A 14,554-nucleotide genomic window follows, 5' to 3' on the forward strand; every position below is an offset into this window, starting at 1 on the left:
TAATTTTCATGAACACATTCTGGGTACTACTTTGATTTAAGTGCTGTTTTTGTTTGTTTTAAATAAGTTTGGTTTTGTTTTGTTTCAAAGAAAATGGTATGAAGCACCTACCTTACACTTTGATTTCTTTCAATTCTTTATTCAGTTTTTGCTCCACTGGGATAGTATGGTTGAATAGTTTCACACTTGTGCGTTGTTGCTGGTTGCTAATTTCAAAGCCACATAGCAAAAGGCTAGTGAAAAGGAATCAAAAACAGGAGAGCATTGCTAGCCATTCTGTATTCTCAGATATTCAGACCAGCACTGTGGTCACCAGCACAGTGGGTGACTCTATTTAGAATTTAAATTATATAGTAGGAACACAGTTCAGAATGAGGAATATATTGGTCATACATTACATATCAGTATTTAAAGTTAATCATGTTGGTATTGTAGGGTATCTTTATATTCATATAAGAACGAATTGTGTCCTTGCTCTCAGGAAAGATGCCATGAGGGTTAAAATTAAGAAAATTAGAAATATGTTCTTGTGTTTGTATTGGACTCTTATTTTGTCATTCTTCTTTTACACTTTTTTCTCTGTATTTTAATCTTCTAGTTTCCAGTCTGTATGCAAGGAATTAGAACACAAAAAAACAAGCCAAACAAAAAAAAAATCAGTCAATGATTTTTTATCACTGCAGAACATTCATGTATCTAACAGAAAACTTAAAAGAGGGCAAAACCTGTGTAGCTGAAAAAAACATTGTTCGAGTCTTGGTGGCAGATTTTTGCACTGCTGCACATAGCTTACTTTTATTTTAGTCGACTAAACAGCCCGTTAGGGTTTAACACTCTACGAGTTCCCAGGGGTGGCTTGTGCCAAAATACAAGAAAATGTCCGAGATGGGGGATCGTGTTACAGTAATGAAATAACCAGATGTGAAAATTGTCTCTTCAGTCTGTAACGCTGGCTGCCACACCCCACTGCCTATTTGAGTCCTTTAATAGTATTTTTTTTTCCGGAACCAACCCTAAATGTATTCAGTAGAAAGCTTTTTTTCTTGAGCAAGTCTCTCAGTTTCTCTTGAGCTAGCCTTTTTGACATCTTAGTCAAATCTTCTGCTTCATACCACTTTTTAAAACCTGTTTGCTTTGTGATATTTTGCTTTTTAATATTTTGCAATAGCTTTTGCTTGAACCTCACTGGCTTCTGGGACTGAAGAGGCTAGATCCATCTTGTTCTTTCCTGAAATGCTTCAGGAAAAGTCAATTAATCTCTCTGTGCTTCAGGTTTCTTATCAGTAACATGATAGCGATCTTTTTTAATCATCTAGATTTTGATATATTTTTTTTTCTGTGAGGTCTTTCTTAGCACATGGATTATTTCTACAGAAATCTTTGCTTCTGTAGTGTATGTGACTGCTGTGAATAATTAACAGGGATATTAGTATCTCCTCTGTCAGGACTCTGAGGTATTTTGTTGCCATACCTTATAAAAACTTGCTCAACGTGAAAGAGTATGCCTTGCAGGATGGGGTGGTGTGTTTGTAATTTGTACTCTAATTTTTATGTACTATGGAATATGATTAAAAATAAGGCTAAAAACTGCACAATGTGTTTTGAATATTTAGTGTTTTCTAAAGAGCTTTGCAAAGAAATGAAGTTGTTTCCAGTATGGCATGAAATTCAATATGTGGATTATAATCACTCCCAAATAGCATTAGATAAAGATAATGCTTCTTCTGAAACATGATTTATTAAAATGTTTTTGCCATAAACATTGTTTTTCTGTTTGGGGAAATGGAGTGAACAACATGACCTTCTTTGTTTGCTTTTGAGATCCCACTCCTTTTTTTATCATTATTATTTGTTTTTCTTCTCTTTTTGATCCTTTACAAAGAGCTAGAGATAGAATGTCCTTCTTGCGGACACTGCTAAATCATCCTTGCCAGACAGGGATTAATTAGAGGGCTTATAAAAATATTTAAGAATAGACTTTAGTGTCTTAGTAACAATCCAGTCTGTCTAAAAATGGTGCTGCCTCTTCATGGTGACATATTAAACTGGAGGGTTCTCTGCTAATGGGAATGGGTAAAAATTTGCCCTTGTCAATAGCAAATGTTTCCTGTGACTTGAGATTATATCCAAATTATTCTGAGCTTGGAGGGATTTGGTCTGTGATTTTGGGTCAGAGATAATGTACATAAGCAACCAAAAAAGAAATTGTTTCATAGGAATAGAGGAAGATGTGGATGAAAATAATAATGAAGGAGTACTGCGTTTTTCATAGATATGAAACTTCTACAGTTGAATAGTGAACAACAAGGATTATGGGTTAGAATGAAAAAAACAGTCACCATGAAGCCAGTTTTTGTTGTTGTCTCTCTGGAAAGGTGCTGTATCAGGATTGTCAGAAAGGGGTCCAAAAATTATAATTCAGTAGTCAAGGTGACAATACATATCTGTTGCAAAAATGCAAAGGATGAAATATTTCCTGAGTGAAATAATCTCATTAATTTTCTTAGAAGAGGTCCAGCACAGATCTGGCAGAAAATGCATGTAAAATGAGATGCTTCAGTGCGTAACTGTCAGAACTTTCCTTTATTCTACTACCAGGTGTGCAAAATGATTCTTTATTCTCATCCTGTAGGTGCCTATCTACCTAATCTGAGAGAGCTGAAGTTGAACAATAGCTTGCTTGTAACTGTGAGGTAAGAAATGAATGATAACTGAAACAAATATATAAAAAAAATAACAGCCCTCAATTTTATTTAAATGATAAAATCTTCATTTATGCTGCTTTCATTTCTTCCACTTCCACATGCCATTATAATGGATTAGGCCCAGAATATATGCTCTGCAACCTCCTAAATTTAAGGATAGAACCTAAGCTGGAACAAATCAGTGTCGCTGCGGTGATGCCAATGAATTACCCTCTGGTCTGACACCAGGAATGTTCCTGCCATGCTGAAGTCCGTGGAAATTTGCTGTAAATTTGAAAGGCACTAAGATTTCACCTCTTGTGCGTGCATGCTTGGATTTCAGTGTGTTTCAGCCCTTGGGCTTTTATTGTGCACAGTAGTCTGTCCTATGCAGGTCAGACCAGTTCCTCAGCTGATGAAAATCTTCACTTGATTGAAGTCAGTGGAGCTGGGTTTACTGAAAGCTGCTGTGAAGCTTCATCTCCATGGCTTGCTGAGCTCCATGAGAGCATCACATATTTGCTCCCAGAGAACTGGGGAACTGGGAGGCGTGGGAAGGTGTAAGTGAAAACCTTCTCAATGAGAAGGCAGAACTGTCTTCTTTCCCCCATTTTGTTGTTTGTTTTACCCTTGATAGTTAATGTGTGATGGAGAAGTTCAGTTCATGTCAGGAAAGGGCTGTGTAAAAGATCATCTTTATGTTAAACAGGTCTGCTGTCTGGCTTTGCGTTGCTATCTACTAACTTTGTGGAAAAAAGTAGACATGTTACTAATTCTTGTTGGGGAGAACATGTTCCCTAATGGAAAGCAGCAAGAAATCCTTCTCTGTCCCATACATCATCACTAAAGTAGCTAACAAACTTTCATTTTTTATTACTGGTGATCATTATTAAGATCTTTGACTGAGCTTGTACTAGTTGCTAGAAGGAAAAAAATGTAGAAGAAAATTGAGCAGATTTGATCTGACAGCCATTATGAGAATGGATAACCTGGGCTGTCATTTGTTCTGAGTCAGAACACAAACTGCTTCTCAATCATAAATATCCTTTTAAAGAGAGGCTTTGAATCAGCGGGAAAAAATCTACAGATAATAGTCTTTAAAAATGCTACTTTATCATTCAGTTGTTACACTTTGATCATATTTTCCCTTGTTCTGATGATGAGATGAAGTATTTGCAGTCTAAATATTTTTTTTTTCCACTTTAAAATCTGTAACGTGGAAAAGCGATGAATCTACATTACTGCAAATATTTTAATGGCAACCAACCCTTGCTGGAAGCATGAAATTGCTCAATTTCTGTGCAGTAAGTAGTGAGTGAAGGAATTCTATTTTTGACAATATCAGAAGACATTATACTAAAAAGAAAAAAAATGGTTTGGTCCAAAAATCTGTATTCAATGGAAAATGTTTTAACCATTTATGTTAGTAATGAATGCAGGATGCAGTTCAGGAAAACTTTTGAATATGACCACCTAATTTATTTGACTTAAGGCTGCAGCAGGATTTTGCACCTTTCTTTGTATTGCAAGTCTAACTTTTTCCATGAGAAGATTTTGCAAACCGTCTTCTATGAGAAAATATGCCTCTGGCACTTGCTGCAGGTAATGTAGGCTCTTGAGTTTTGATTTGATCAATTATAATGTTGCTATGTTTTGGCTTGAAGTCTGTTATTGTGACAACTCCCAGACACACAGATTCCAAGCAAGGTCGCCTTTAAATACATACCCTCCTTTAAATAAGCATGCTTTCTATGTGCTAATTAAATGCAATTTTAGGGAAACAGGTAAAGGAAGAACAAGAATCTGGTAACTCTCCCAGTCCAGAGCTCAGTCAGTGCAGGACAGGAGCAGCTTTCATTTATTAGTTCCCATCTTCGACAATCTGTCACTGATGAACATAGATCACTTAAGGGCACAGCCTATGATGCAAGCACAGCCTGAGTACTTGAACTTTGTTTTTGGATGTCTGTATCATGTCAGTTTAATACCCATTAATGTAACGTTGCTGTCATGGCAGTAGCGATGTCTGCTACAGCTAACGTGGCGTAGCTGCTGCCATTCTAATGGGCTGTTTCCAGTTACTCAAAAACGTTTAAAAAGCTTACTTCCAAATTAAAATTGTTGATGCTTGAACTTTGCCCAAAAGCTGATTATTCTGTCGTATTCAACCAAACCCATGTAACTGATGGTTTTGAGGATGACAGAAGAATGTTCTTCCTTCTCAGGAAAAGTAATTCCTGTAAACTTTCTTGGGGATAAGGTCAGAATCATTGTGGCTGTAATTTGAAAATGGGCAGCAGATAACAGGAAATGTCTAGCAAGGACAGACTGTAGAAGATTGGTCTGTTTACTGAAAAGAAGGTAGGAAAGAAAAGCAGGCAAAAGATTGAGAGTGTTTGATGTATACTCAAGATGTTAAAAGTGAACATTCTTTTCATGCTATCTTACATGAGAAAATATAATGAAGCATTATGAACAAAAGACTATCTGTGTATGCACGAGTGGGTAGCAATACGGGAGACCTGCTTTTTGTCATTTGTTTTGTTCTCTCCTGTAAAGTTTTCTAATTATTTTAGGGTGAAAAAGAATTAAAATACCTCTTTTCAAATTTAAAATGGGAAAATTGTTTTTGATGGCAAACAGCAGATAGCAAGGTGCCAAAATAAGGATTTATGATCCTTGCTTTAGTCACAGATTTTTGTTATTTTATTTTTTTTTTTTTGAAATGTTTTGTCCTGTTTTTTCGTGGTAATTCCTGAAGAAGCTCTGATGCTATTGATTGGGAATGTGGTTGAGCTGCTTTACCTGTGAATTAATGGTTCCCCCCCACCTCCCCCAGAAGTTACTTTTGAATACTTGAAACTTAAAGGCTATATATAAGTGTAGGATATCGTTATCAACCATTTCATTTAATTCATAAGGAAAATATATCCAAGTTTATTTGCTGATAACCCACTTTGGCAGTTGAAGGGGAACATCTTTTTTTGGCTTTTTCTGGGTTTTTGTTTTTTAGTGGCCTTTTGCTAAAGGGGAACAGCTCTGGAATACTCAGTGTACTACGGAAAGAAATTACTTCAAACTCTTGTTAATTTTCTGAATTGCACTAAGTTTATTAGGTCCCCATTTGGTGACCTTTGCCCATCTGCTAGCAGCCAAGAAATTCTCAATTTATGAACTGATAATTGAGGACAAACATGGAACCTGTTCTGAAGAGAGTGCATCTTAAAAACCGCCTTTCTTTTGTGATGACACACGGTCCTTCTCTTGCTAATGTTTCCAGTAAAAGAGCTATATTTCAAGGCCAATGGAATTATTCCTTCTGCTTTGGCATATCTCCTGTATATTTTAATCCGATTGCTTTTATTCTTAATTCAGGAATGAATTAAGAGATATGTTTTAAAATGTTTGATAAAATCTTTATGAAAGGGCTTTTAAATCAGATATGGGAATCTCAGGACTTGGTTCCCATAAGGTTATAGCAGAAGCTGTTTCACCAGCTGAAGCACATTTCTTCCAGTTCAGCTCTGTGCATGGCAGCTAGCAGAGGACTGGGCTGCTCCCAGGGCTACTTAAGCAACAGTTTATAAAAGAGACTTCTTGAATTTCAAGTGAGATGAAAACCGACAGGGACAAAATAAGTATGAGGGTTATACTGAAGGGAAAGGAGTTTTCCTTCATCCAGATACAGTTTACATTTCTTCCCTGTGGTCTGCATTGTATTCAGTCTTGAATTGCTCTTGCCCTATTGCAAAAAGACTCCCCCAGAACGAGAGGGTGTTAATCTTGGGCAATTTGGGTCAGTAAGTCATCAAGGGAGAGCAGAAATGAGAGAGAGAGTTGTTGTGAAGGTTAAAATGAGCAAGGTGCAGAGTGCATGCAAATTTGTCAGTGCCCATGCTTTTATTCTGAGTGTTAAGATAGATATATGTATTTTACCACCAGCTCCAGGGGCCAAGACTGGCTTCATTGGAATCTGTGTATTCACTTTTTGAAAGGTTTCAAGCCCTCTTGACTGTGAAAAGATAAGTGAAAATGTGAAACGAGTGGCTTGAGTTGAGGGTATTGTTGATGATTTCATGACTTTAAGCAACCAGAACCAAACTAATTCTTTCTTAACTGGGGGCAAGGGCTTTAAAGCCAATGTTTAAAAATACCTTCATGACTTCAGTCAGGATCTTCAGGAATTTGCAATTAGCAATATTACACCCTGGTGCTCATCCAACAGAGAGTTTAGGCAAATGCTCACCTTTTAAAGTTGCAAGAAGTTTGACTTCGGTGAAACTGCTTGCCAGCTAGGACTGAACGTTATTCTAGGTGCTTTGTGGGACCTGGAGCAAGTTGCACCATCCCATAGCAGGCTCATCTGTAACAGAAATAACCCCAAAACTGAAAGTGCTGCTGATGGAGTGTCTGAGCATCTGCTATTCTTTGGATAGTTTTATCTCAAACAGATGTTATGGGACATCATTCCCTTTAATCTTTTTTTTTTTCTTCATCTTTCTTACTTATTCCTTTCCTTGCTATTTTTTCTCTAGTTTCCTTCTTGCTCTTCCAGTCTTTTTTTTTTTTTTTTTTTTTTTGCAATGAGGGAATTTTACGTCTGATATGTATGACATAGGTACTATGTATAAATACCTACCATTTTTTGTGCAACAGAGGTCAGCATTGCTGAGATAAAATTCCAAAATATTTTCTAAAATAATTCCAGATACTTAGTTTGTGTTAAACATGCCAGTGTTTGTCAATGTATGATCTGTTTGTATGACAGCAGTGCCTAGAGTGTTTAATCAGGGTACTGTTGCATTGTGTTGTGCTGACACACACAGTCAGAGAGCTGCTGCTCTGCTTTGGTCTGGGTGAATCTCTGTCCTTATTTCAGTGCCTACAGCAGCACTGTTTGCTTTTCAGCATGGAAAAAGCATTTATTTTCAAATGCAAGTTAGTTTATTTTATAAAATGTTTCTTTTGCTGCTTTTGTATAGCCAGCCTGAAAGTCTTGCAGCAGTTAAGGTTGCTGTGAAGTCAATCTTAAGAATATATTCTTTGAGAACTCAGTGTGCTTGCCAGGAGCTACGAAAGAAAGCATTTGAGTTGAAACTTAATCTCTGTATTAATAAGTCTTCTCTGTTTTAATGTCTGCGCATCCCTGGGAATATCATAAAACTTGGCAAAACTCCTGTGACCTCAAGTTTTATTTAGCAGTGATGGGTTTAAGTATTCATATTATTGCTATTAAAAAAATAATAATCATGATTTTGGGATAGAAATGCAGCTATTTTTAATTGACTGGATTATTTTCAGTAAAGCACAGTTAGCCAGTCTGTGTTAAGTCCTAGCAAAACCTGATTGCTTTGAGCATTTACCAGCATTTACCACCACTCAGGTGGTTGAAATCCTCTTATTTTCCCCTTTTTCCTTGTACAGCTTCCTCTGGGGTCACCTTCATTTGGCATTGTCCAGCCAAGAGATGTGGCTCACCTTGAGGTGAGCACTCAGTGAGCTGAGGATGTGCTGACAATACAGTGCTTTCCAGGACAGCAGACTAGAGGGGAGATGATGGGCGTTTTTCAGCTTTTCTCTTCTCTTAAGAAAGTCTGAGGATAGAGGCATCCTGCCTTCCTTCTCTGGCATTTGAGGATGCACAAGTGCTCCCACAGAAAGAATCCAGCCTGTACTTTCTCAAGTTCAGTGAGCAGAGAGAAGTGCATACAACCACACCTTTAAAAGCCACGTCTCTGGCTCTCACTATTTGTATACTATTTCTTTTCCTCATCCTTTTCCAAGAAAATACATGAATAAAAGCTTTTATCATTTCCAAAGAGCACCTTTGAAATTCTACATTAACCACTATTGCAGTCTTACAAGCATTGTTTGTGTGCAAGAATCATCTAGCTACGTGCTGATCCCTTCTAGTGAATGAGAACCTTTTAGGGGATCACAAACTCACCTGATTCAGGGCTTATGGGGGCATCCTTACTCTTTGAACCAACTGGAGATAGCAATGGCAGCAATTTACCCACAGACTAGAGGGAATCAAATGGTTTTGTGGCTGAGCCACTGGACCAGGATTTCAAAAATACAACTTAATTATGGGGTTAGCTATTGTTTCTACTGTGGGAACAGGCTAGCTGCAGAAATTCACCATGTTTTTCAATCTCAGTCATTTATTTTATATATTACTCAGGGGCAGACACAGTCTTTTCATGAGTTATGTGCAAGGCTTTTCCTGATGGGATCATGATCTCGGTTACATGCTCTGGACGCTACTATAATATGATAAATAAAAATGTTAGTGGTATCAAGTAGATTTCTGGCAGCAAATAAATGCTTTCCATGCCCTGTTATTAGGGTTTGCAGCTGCTTTGTTTCAGATGTCAGGGCTGGAGATTGCTTATGAATATATACACCTAAGTGATTGTTTTATTCAGTGATAAGAAAGAATGGTTATAACCACCATCTGAGAAAACCCAAAGAACTGGGTTGGGAAGCAGCAGTAATTACACCATTGCTGGTGGAGCTATCCAGGCTCCATAGTCTCTTTATCAGCTGTGGTCCAAGCAGCCATCAGGAGGGGTTGGCCTCACAAGTATAGGCAGGAAAATAATGTTATTGTCAGTGCAATGTGTTTGCAGGTTGCTTTGATTCCCTCCATCATGAGAGTTGCTTGTCTGCAGCTTGTTGGTTTGGACTTTTTTTGGGGAAAGAGAAGAAATAATTGGGTTCAATGGAAAATGGTGGTCTTGGAATGCAAGGTAAGTGCTGATTTGAAAAAGGGAAGGGTGGGAGGAGGAAATGAAGCTATTTGATTGTATTCATCAGTTGGTAACTGCCAAGCAATAAGTATACACAATGAAGAAATAAATAGGTTTTCATTGCACAACCGGTTCTTATAATCTAATTTCTATCAAGTATTCTCCATGTGGGATTTGATTTAGTTATTCTTATTTTCTGTGGATGCATTATTGCACACTGAGGGCCTGTTGCTATTTTTCCATTTGCACGCTTCTTTCTCTGTAGATTTATTTCTTATTTGCTGTTTGGCAAAGTTGTATCGCTTTGCCCTGAGATCATTGCAAACTGCATCAGGTCTCTCTGGGATGGATCAATACCTGCAAGAAGAAATACCAAAATGCCTTCATGTTTTAGGAAGTGAGATTTGGGATTCAGCTAGCAGGCATAACGCATGCACAGGTGTCCCTCTTTGCCTTAAGCTGCACTGCTTGTTTTTCACATGGAGAAGCTGAAGACAAAAGTTTGATAGTGAAACCTTCCACCCACTTTCAGTAACAGAAATTTTAGGAAGGATTGTGCATTTGACAGACCATTTGTACATTTCCTAGCTATCCTATCAATCTTTCCACAGACAGTGACTTAGAGAGTTTGCTCTGTTTATTGTTGTCTAGTTCATCTTGCCCTTAGGAATTATCCTATTAAGGTTCCACAAACTTTTTTTTTTTTTTTAACATCCTTGCTCTCAGCATCCAAAAGTAAATATAGTTTTAGAACACAATAATTGTTCCACAGGAATTTATTTAAGGGAAAAAAAAATGTTTATTACCATATTTTAAATTTTGGCAATAGAAACAGTAAGGAGGACTAGTATAATTTTCATCCTTTTTTTAGATAAACACATTAAAATATAGTTGCTAAATCATACTGAAGATTTAAAAATATTTGAAAATGTATTTATTTGTATAATGAGTCTTATTTTGTCATTTTTCTGTGTAAACAATACTGCCTCTATTGTCTGAAGGACCTTCTGTAAAGTTCATCTATGTGAATAAGCAAAGGCTGTATATTCTCAGTATTTGTTCTTAACCTGCAATAAGCACTACTTTAAACGACCAGTTTTTTCTGTTTTTTATTTTTTTCTTCCAAGAATCTCATTATTTTTACTAAGTAGTTTATGTTAAGTGGTATCTACTTTTAAATTCACAAAGCATGATAATTAGGGGATGTCATCTCTCCTTATACATGTTAGTACTGGATACCACTCAGAGCATTCTTATATTGAATTGTGTTTGGTTTTTTTGTTTTTTTTTTTTCATTTTTGCATTTCCAAGTGAAGTAAATGGTACAGAAGAAAAGTTAATTTCAACACAGTTTGAAAGAATCCTAGCATCACTTTGGTTGGAGGAGACCTTCAAGATATGATTCTGTGAAATTTATTTGTCTTTTAAACTATTATTTCACTTCCTACCATCCATGCTTAACAATAATACCAGCTTGGTTTTGCAGTATGAACTCGCTTATGCAAACATTCGTCAGTATGTCGGTTGGGAAACCTTTGTGTTCACCGGAGAGATAACAGAGAACCGCTAAAAATTGATGGTTTGAGTGTATACTTCTGAATATATATATATATATACTTCTGGGCTACCTGACTCTTGTCCAGCTGTTTTGGTGCGTATTTTTCCTTACTTCAAAGCCAAAAGTCAGCAAAATCAAACATAATAGCATCCGATAGGAATGCCTTTCTCGAGGTTAGTGTAGAAATTGTGGAATTTGCTGGAATTGGCATGGAATTTGCTGTACATCCAATCTGCACCTGCTTTTGCTGCACAAATTGGTGCACAAATGCATTTGCTGCACACACAGAAAACAGCTGCAGCAAATTGCTGATCGGGCTCCTGTGAAATAAGTATTGTGCTTCTGTCTTGTAATGTCCTCAGAAAGGAAATCTAATAAGGTCTCATCTGCCTCAGCAGTCAGTTTGGTGAACTGTGAGATCCCCCAAGGTTCTCTTCTGAATCTCCTTTGCTTGCTGTAAGACATCTGGAGGCCAACACAAGCACAGGAATTCTCCCTTGGAGTTATCATTGAAGGAAAAAGCCTTGACTCAGGACATATGTCGGAGAGTATTGTGACAAATCTGGAGTGAAGAGTGCAGCTGTATTAGAGGCTAGAAGAGAAGAAATTTGGAGGAGCTCAACTGGCATTTGTCAGTCATTCACAGACCCAAGCTGTAACCATATCAGTTCCTTGCCAGCTTCTGTGTTTTTTCTCTTCTTCTTGAATATATGAGCAGATAAAAAATAAAAGGGGAAAATGGTACAAAGAAGAAATGGCAGCTGTGGCAGAAAGTCATTGGTGCAGTACAAGCATGCCAGATCTAAATAATCTCAAGAACCTGCATTCCAGTATATTCAAATTAAATAATTTTAAATTACATCCTCTCTATGGATTTTCAAATCAGCCCATTTCTACAGTATCTCAAATGTTTCTTTCTTTAACTATTGCCACGACAAAAGATGAATAGGAACTCACAGCTGATCTAATTCTTTAGTTCTGTGTGGTCAACTAATCTAGAATTTCAGCTTTTATGATACTCAAGATTTTTTTGTTGTTTTTCTTGTTCTTTTGTTTTGTTTTAACAAAAAAGATTTTTAACAGCAGTGAATCAGTCAGCTGATTTGGATCTTTTACGAAGTATTCCTTCTGCTTAACCTGCAGCATTGAAAGCTTCAAGACTTGATTTTGAAAGATGAGCTCCACATTAAATCAAAGTTGCAATATATCTGTCGTTTGCTGCCAGAGCTCAGACCTGGAACGTACCGTGAAACAGGCACACAATTTGCAGAGGACTGCGGAGGTATTCATGCAGGAAATTTCAAGTGCTGTGGGATTCATTCCTGCAACGTAAATAACTCATTCTTTAACCACAGTTTCGTTATCCTTTACTATTTTTGTGTAAACTTTCAACAGTGGGAGTGGAGGACTGCCAAAACTATAGGAAGTGGCAGTAGCTCTGGGGCTAGACCGAGGGACAATTGATACGGGGCTGTGACAGTTTTATTTACTGCCTGTCTAAACTTTATTTGAAAATTTCCTTGCTCTTGTGGGGCGTGCAGTGCACTCAGTAAGACATAGTGCTGTGTGTTGGGTTTCTGCAGCATCTCTGTGGCACAGCTTCATATCGAAAAGGAAGGTCAAGGGCAGGTCTTGGCCTGTATAATCAGCATAGCAACCCCTACTGCTTCTACGCTGTGGGAGCTGAGGTAAAGCAACTGAGAGTTCATTGTTACCCATGCACTACCTGCTAAAATGCAGCCAGGTAACTAGGCTGACAAGCGATTTTAGTGATCAAAAGGCAATTAACACAAAATTTTGTTATCATTCCTGTGCGTGGTGTATATTGACAGGTTTGGAGGACCGCTCTTTGTGACTCTGGGTATGTTAGCTTTGATCAAGCCTGTTACTCTGCTCTGGGTTTTATGACAGCAGCTAAGAATGAAAGCATTTGAAACTGAAGCTACAGTTCGCTTTGCCATGCATATTAAATTTAACAGAAGTAAACACCTGGGCCCGCTAGAAACTCATTCCAGAACCGTGTGTATTGGTGCTCTGTTCTGTTTTCCAAGACCTCCGTCCTTTGGTCTCAACAGGGCTTAAAGGAGGTATAATCTGCCATGGAAGATGAAGTAATTGCAAGTTTAATCTTGCAGCTGCCACAGTGAGTTCAAAGAGAAGAAACAATACTGTATTAAAGTGTCTTAAGCAGGAGGAGAGGAACAGCCTGGAGATGTGGCTCAGAGGGGCTGAGATCTTCTGCTTTAGAGGGAAGTGCTGGCCAAAAGCACGTGGCCCCGTGATGATCGCAATGTCCTTTAGCAAGCCCATGAAAGCCGTGGCAGCTGGGTCTCGGTTTGGAGCAACCATGAAGCTGAGAAGGCAGAGTTGCTGACTGTACTGGGCTGGACAAGGCATAAAAACCTGAGTGCTCTCCCTGTTTTATCACTTGTGCATCACCAGGGGAGTTGTATTTCCTCCCTTGAGATCAGTTTTGCTGTCTGTGAAGTGTGAGGCAGAGATCCACAGGTTAAAAGTGTTATGCCATACCTTCATCCTCCTTTCAAACCTGAAATTAAAAAAAAAAAAAAAAAATCCTTGAATTAAAACAGTGAAATCTTTTTCTTGGGAGAAATGCTGCCAGTGCCATCAGCACTGCAGGCCATGTGGAAAACAGCTTTTTATTCCTTTGAAGGTTATCTCCCAAAAATGGGATAACAGACACCCACCCTCCTGCAAAGTCCCTGGGCAACAGGAGCTTTTCATTCACAAGGAAATATTTTTGTGAAAATAGCCATGAAAAAAAGTCACAAAAACAGAACTTCACGGCATGGTTGTCATTTAAAAAGACCACTGGTAGATGCAGGCTTTCTTTTCAGCCCTGGTGACTAAAACACACTTTCTTTCCTCTGTGTCTAAGGTTATGAATTGAGAATTGCCTGGCCAAGTCCTTTTTTTGCTTAGCTTTTGAAGTCTCTGACAGCATGTCTTGACATGGTTAGGAACACTTACTGAGAAAAAGCTCTGCAGTTCAGAAGGAAGAACGAGGCCACAGGATTAGGTGTTACGTTTCCCTGGCATTTCAGCCCAGAATCACGCTCCTGGCAGGAAGGACAGGCTGTGCTCCCTAGCCGTGCACCTTGTGTGAGGGAGCACAAGGTGCTAATGGCAACCTGAGCGCAGCGAGCTGCAAGACAGAGGGCATCCGAGCCAAGGGGCTCAGCACATTGCTACTTGAATTTGGAAAAGTTAGTACAAAAGCGAGCAAGGCTGCAGTCCTGCATCTCTGCAGTCAGGTCTTTGCATTCAGGTGAAGGTTGTTGGGCTGCAGGGACATGAGGACATGGCCTTAGCACTGCTTGCAAGGCTGGGGGCTGTCATGGATTTGATCAAGTAAGAGCAACACATGCGTGCAATCAGTTTTACAATTTCGAGTATTTTACAGCTATTTGAGAGTACAATGAAGCTATTATGTAAGCTCCCTATTAGAACATATGTTACTGATTTAAAGAACAGCCAGGCTTTGAAAGTTTTTTGCTTCTGATGTCAGAATTATCAGTACAACAAAACCATTGTGTACT

The 14,554-nt window shown here is 38.3% G+C and overlaps 1 protein-coding gene across 1 annotated transcript in view; it reads left to right on the plus strand.

Moving 5' to 3' along the window:
• Nucleotides 1-14,554, plus strand: part of LRRC56 (leucine rich repeat containing 56) — a 37,330-nt gene that overhangs the window by 4,275 nt on the left and 18,501 nt on the right. Inside the window, exon 2 of the mRNA XM_032188762.1 lies at nt 2,633-2,693. Within this exon, the coding sequence (XP_032044653.1) occupies nt 2,633-2,693 (61 nt within the window). The remainder of the gene's footprint in view (nt 1-2,632; nt 2,694-14,554) is intronic.

The sequence above is a fragment of the Aythya fuligula genome, chromosome 5, assembly GCF_009819795.1.
Source record: "Aythya fuligula isolate bAytFul2 chromosome 5, bAytFul2.pri, whole genome shotgun sequence".
Lineage (NCBI taxonomy): Eukaryota > Metazoa > Chordata > Aves > Anseriformes > Anatidae > Aythya > Aythya fuligula.